The following is a 6,080-nucleotide window of genomic DNA, read 5'->3' as shown; positions in this document are numbered from 1 at the left end:
TAGTGTAGTTTTTAATAACATTGTTGAAATATTAGTGTAGTTTTTAAGAACATTGTTGAAATATTAGTGTAGTTTTTAAGAACATTGTTGGAAATATTAGTGTAGATTTCATGTTTTGCTGTTTTAAATGACTTTTCCCTCCAATTTCAACAGGAGTCGCTCCCGCAGTTATTCCCGTTCCAGGAGCCGCTCCAGGAGCCGCAGTCGCTCCAGGAGCAGCTCCAGGTCCCGGAGCCGCACCCCAGAAAGGAAGAAGACCTCTGGAGGCAGCAAGCCCACAGCCAGATCCCCGTCTCGCTCCAAGTCTCGCTCCAAGTCTCGCTCCAAGTCTCGCTCCAAGTCTCGCTCCAAGTCCCGCTCCAAGTCCCGCTCCAAGTCCCGCTCCAAGTCCCGCTCCAAGTCCCGCTCCAAGTCCCCTTCTAAGTCCCCTTCTAAGTCCCGCTCTAAGTCCCGCTCCAAGTCTCGTTCACCTGCTCCTGCTCCAAATGAAGTGTCTGGTTCCAGATCCCGCTCTCGATCCAGATCTGGGTCCGGCTCCCGCTCCGCCTCAGCTGATAGTAAACACTAAGCTGGCTGCAGCCGTGGGTCAGAACCTGGATTTAAATTTGTTCTGGGTTGGCCCAGCAGGTGAGACAGGGTGAACAGGACAAAACCTTTGGTCAGGAGTAGGTGTGTAAAAGTTTAAGTGGGACTTTTTTTTTTGTTGTAATTCTTAGCTTTAATTTTTACGTCCACAGAAGTAAAATTCAGTAAAAAAAAAAAAAGTAAAAAAAAAAAACATTAAAATTTGACTTTACTGTAGTGGTGTCGCAGTACAGCTTAGTTTTTTTATTCCTCATCTTTTGTTCCTTGTTGAATCCTTACAGGCAAAACAAATTAATTTCTTTTCTTCTTTTTTTGTTGAAATTATGCTTCTGATGAGGCCCTTGTATATTTTAAGTTGAATTGATGTTTGATTATAAAATCTTTTTTTTTTTTTCAGAAAGTCACTGTTTGGAAATCTAGGATTATTTTTACAAAATGTCTTGTCTGGGTTTGTTACTAACAAAAGCAGACTACTTTCTTTTTTTTTGTTGTTTTGTGAAAAAATGTAAATGTGTGTTTGTGTCATGCACATTTTCATAAAATAAAGTATTTAAACTCAAATTCTTGATTAACTTTGAAATTTGTCACAAATGTACATGCAAAGGTGTGAAAATTAGTGCCCAGGTACTCATACCCATGGTTTGCTGGGAACGCATGGCAGAAGAACCCATTAGAAAAATCTTCAACTTGCACCTCCGGGAGAGCTTTAACCGCATGCCCACTGAGGCGGGGGGCATTGAATCTGAGTGGGCCATATTCCGTGTCTCAGTTGTTGAGGTAGCTGCCTTGAGCTGTGGCTGCAAGGTTGGTGCTCCTTGCGTTAGCCATCCTCGAACTCGGTGGTGGACACCCCGGGTTAGGGAGGCTATCAAGCTGAAGGAGGAGTCCTATCAGGCCTTGTTGGCTGGTGGGACTGGAGGCTGCTGGGGATGAGATTCACCCTGATTTCCTTAAGGCTCTGGATGTTGTGGGGTTGTCTTGGTTGACACTCCTTTGCAAAGTCAATTGGACATGAGGACAGTGCCACTGGATTGGCAGGTTCCCCTCTTCAAAAAGGGGGACTGGAGGGTGTGCTCCAATTACAGGGGCATCACTTGGCCTCCTTAGTAAGGTCTCTTCAGGGATATTGGAGAAGTGAGAATTGCTATGGGCTGTTCGGTCCCTATAGAAGCTGTGTGAGAGTTTGGTTCGTATTGCCGGCATTTGACCCCTTCAGGGTGGGAGTTGGACTCCACCAGGGCTACACTTTGTCTCCGATTTTGTTCATAACTTTTATGGACAGAATTTCTTGGTGCAGCCAGTGGGTGGAGGGAGTCAGGTTTTGTGGCCTCAGAATTCCTTCTCTGCTATTTGCTGATGATGTGGTTCCTGTTCCTGGTCCACGGTTTCTGTGACCTATTTCTTGTCTTTCATTATCTTCATTCATTAGCTATTCAAAGTGCTCCTTCCATCTTCCGTCACATTCTCCTCACTTGTTAGAACATAACCATTTCTATCTTTAACAAGCCTAACCAGCTTCATATCCTTTCCAGCCTCATCCCTCTGTCTCACCAATAGGTACAAGTCCTTCTCGCCCTCTTAAGTGTCCAGCCTCCCATACAACTCATCATACACCTGCTTTGCTCTAGCTATTGCCCTCCTTGCTCTACATTGCATCTCCTTATAGTCCTGGCCACGCTCTCCCTGCCACAACCTTACAGTCCCCAATCTCCCTCTGGTTTCCTCTTCTACACAGAATGTAGTCGACCTGCGTACTCCTTTCTCCACTCTTATAGGTCACTCAATGTTCCGTCATCGTTTGGAAATAGGTGTTGACTACAGCCATTTCCATTCTCTTGGCAAAATCCACCACCGTCTGTCCTTCCTGGTTTCTTTCCTGGACACCAAACGTGCCCATCACTTCCTCATCCCCTCTGTTTCCTTCACCAACATGTCCATTCAGGTCTCCTCCGATAACCACTCTCCTCCCTGGGAACACCATCACTTCATCCAGATCTTTCCAAAATGTATCTCTCTTCCACATCACATCCAACCTGTGGAGTATAACCACTGACGATGTTTAGCATCAGACCTCCTACTTCTACCTTCAGGCACATCACCCTATCTGACACACTCTTCACCTCTACTACATTCTTTGCCAACTCCTTTTTCAGGACCACCCCTACTCCATTTCTCTTTCTATCCACACCATGGTAAAACAGTTTGAAACCTGCTCTAATGTTGCGAGCCTTGCTGCCCTTCCACTTGGTCTCTTGGAAACATAAAACATCTACCTTCCTTCTCAGCATCATGTCAGCCAGCTCTTTACCTTTGTCTGTCATTGTCCCCACATTTAGAATTGCAACCCTCAGTTCGACATTCTTGACTTTTCTCTTCTCCCTCTGTCACCTGACATGTTTCCCTCCTCGTGGTCTTAGACTAACAGCAAGTTGAGGAGAGTGAGGTGTACAGAAGCTATGCTGGTGGTTCTGCATGAGATGGGTTAAGGTAGTTTTCTGAGATGGAGTGCAGAGTGGTGCTGATGATCTCGCTAGCTGTATTTTATGATGCAATGGAGACTTACAGCAGGAAACCAGCCACTAGGGGCACCAGCCAGTGTATCTCTGGTGCCAGTCCCAAGCCCGGGTAAATGGTGAGGGTTGTGTCAGGAAGGGCATCTGACATAAAACACATTTGCCAAAACCATAATGCGAGTTCATCAAAGTGAAACCATACCGGATCGATGGAGGCCCAGATTAACAATGACTGCCACAAACAGGGGGCCGACAGAAATTGTGCTACTGCCTTTAGGGAAAAGGCACAAGAGCCTCTGGGCATGCTCCACAAGACTGCTGAACAGTTTCATGCATCATGCTGTCAGGATGCTGGACTTTGTGCTACACCTACACCCTCTACCATTGATTCTGCACCGTGACTGAAAAAAAAACTGGTATTCCCAACTCTTCTTGTATATAATGAATATTTTTATCGTACTTTTTAGCTTCTTTAAAACTATTTCAATTCTTAAAAGTTGAGAGAGAGAAACAGTATTGTAGTTATGTTTGTCCTGAACATATGGCAGAAATCATCAATAAAGAATCTTTGATTGAAAAACTCGTCCTCTAGTGGGAAATGCATATTTACCCCCTTGGTCCTAAGGGTGCAGCTAGTTTACCTTTGATGGTCAAACCCAGAGTTTATGGCCATGTGTAAAGAGAAGCAGACTGTCCTTGTGATGTAAATCCTTGTTGAATCAACAAAAAATTATATTTGTTTGAAATCAGAAGGCCTGTTAAAGCTTGGCTCAGGTAGGCAGCCAATAAGCATTCAGAACTTCTTGAATCTCCACTGAGAACCAGGGACCATAGATCTGAGTGACGCAAACCACCTGTCATACACTCAGAGCAGTTGGCCCAAGTCCTTACACCAAGTGGGTAAGAACCACCTGACATACACTCGGAGCAGTTGGCACAACTCCTTACACCAAGTGGGCACGTCCTTACACCAACTGGGCATGAACTACCCATCATACACTTGTGGTTGACACAACTCCTTACACAAGTGGGCACAAACTACCCATCATACACTTGTGGTTGGCACAACTCTTACACCAAGTGGGCACGAACCACCCATCATACAGTTGTGGTTGGCACACCTTACACAAAGTGGGCACGAACCACCCATCATACACTTGTTGGCACGTCTTAAACCAAGTGGGCACATACCACCCATCATACACTTGTGGTTGGCATAACTCCTTACACCAAGTGGGCACGAACCACCCATCATACACTTGTGGCTGGCACAACTCCTTACACCAAGTGGGCACAAACTACCCATCATACACTTGTGGTTGGCACGTCTTAAACCAAGTGGGCACGTACCACCCATCATACAATTGTGGTTGGCACAACTCCTTACACCAAGTGGGCACGAACTACCCATCATACACTCGGGGCAGCGTGGTTGGCACCGGTTCGGTCCACTCAGTCCTGCTGCAGTCCCCCCTCCCTGGCACAGAGGACTCATCGACCCGCCTGGTTCCAGACGGACGGAGAAATGAGATCGTCCTTCGTCCTCCACATTCACCGCACGAACGTGAGCGCGTGACGTCTGTTCCTTTGCGGAAACGCAAACACATAGAACCCATTCGGTGTTTTGTGCCGACCTGCGGCTCGGTGTCGGACGGTCCCACCTGCAGGGAGCATGGCAGAGAGGAGCGGCCGCCTGAGCTTCCCCGGCGGCGGGGCTCCGAACCCCCCGCTGCCCATGAACCTGTTCGCAACGTGGGAGGTGGACGGGTCCTCCCCGAACTGCGTCCCGAGGTAAGACATGGCGCACCTTCCGTCGGTTTAAACTTTAAACCACTGCGGTGATGACGTCACAACAGCGCCAGTCAGCTGGCTGTGCAGAACCGCAAAAGGGCCCCGCCGGGGTTCTGATGGGCCGTGATGGTCCAGTCCGGGACTCCCACCCGGAGTCTCATCAGACCAGCTGGGTCACGGTCTGAGCCTGAGCTCAGGTCCACATCTGGATCAGGTGTTGTCCGGTCCCTATGTGAGGTTCTCCTGGAGCTGCAGAAGCAGATTATAAATCACGATCACCCGCTGCTGAGAGGGGAAGGCGGGCGATAATGTTTCTGCCACTGTCTGTTAGCAAAATATCTCATGAGCTATTTAAGGAACTGGAATGAAAGAAAAGTAATGACTGGAGAAATATCTTCAGCAGTTTGGAGTCCAAAGATTAAACATGGCCGCCGCAGCCAGCTGCTGTATTCAAGGTGATGTGACCAAATCTCGCCTAAAGTTTAGCTCGTTGGTACCCAAGACTAACTGAGCGCTAAGAAATCTGCAATATTTTTGTTTAAGTTTTTCAGTTGGCTCTTTGAAGTAAACCCTGTGTGCATGTTAGTAAAATATCTCATGAACCCCTGAATGCAACGCTCAGAGGATGGTCTGATGGAAAAACTCCAACTCCTTCTCTCCATCGGCTGATCCAAGTGTAGGTCTGTGGTGTCAGAGGAGGTGGGAGATACGCATTCCACCAAGAAACACTAGATTTTTATTTTTTGTACCAAGAGTTAGGGTTAGTTATAATTTTTATTTTGTACCTAGAGTTAGTTAAAGTTGTAATGTTTATTTTGTACCTAGAGTTAGGGTTGGTTATAAAGTTCTGTTTATTTTGTACCTAGAATTAGTTAAAGTGGGCACTTTGTTTTAATGCTTCTTTTGTACCTAGAGTTAGGTAAAGTGTTAATGTTTATTTTGTACCTAGAGTTAGGGTTAGTTATAAAGTTCTGTTTACTTTGTACCTAGAATTAGTTATAAAGTTATAATGTTTATTTTGTACCTAGAGTTAGGGTTGGTTATAAAGTTCTGTTTACTTTGTACCTAGAATTAGTTATAAAGTTATAATGTTTATTTTGTACCTAGAGTTAGGGTTATAGTTATAAAATTATCTTTATTTTGTACCTAGAATTAGTTAAAGTGGGCACTTTGTTTTAATGCTTATTTTGT

At 45.7% G+C, this 6,080-nt stretch overlaps 2 protein-coding genes across 2 annotated transcripts in view; both read left to right on the top strand.

Annotated features, from left to right (window-relative positions):
* Positions 1–1,001, top strand: part of srsf5a (serine and arginine rich splicing factor 5a) — a 12,555-nt gene extending 11,554 nt beyond the window's left edge. Inside the window, exon 8 of the mRNA XM_037694639.1 lies at positions 154–1,001. Coding sequence (XP_037550567.1) covers positions 154–568 — 415 coding nt within the window. The 3' untranslated portion in view covers positions 569–1,001. The remainder of the gene's footprint in view (positions 1–153) is intronic.
* Positions 1,002–4,770: 3,769 nt separating this feature from the next.
* The window catches only part of pacs2 (phosphofurin acidic cluster sorting protein 2), a 38,178-nt gene continuing 36,868 nt past the window's right edge, over positions 4,771–6,080 (top strand). Inside the window, exon 1 of the mRNA XM_037694659.1 lies at positions 4,771–4,889. Within this exon, the coding sequence (XP_037550587.1) occupies positions 4,771–4,889 (119 nt within the window). The remainder of the gene's footprint in view (positions 4,890–6,080) is intronic.

Source organism: Nematolebias whitei, chromosome 21 (genome assembly GCF_014905685.2).
Source record: "Nematolebias whitei isolate Nwh7 chromosome 21, NemWhi1, whole genome shotgun sequence".
Taxonomy (NCBI): Eukaryota; Metazoa; Chordata; class Actinopteri; order Cyprinodontiformes; family Rivulidae; genus Nematolebias; species Nematolebias whitei.
This window is presented reverse-complemented; position numbering and strand designations above follow the sequence as displayed.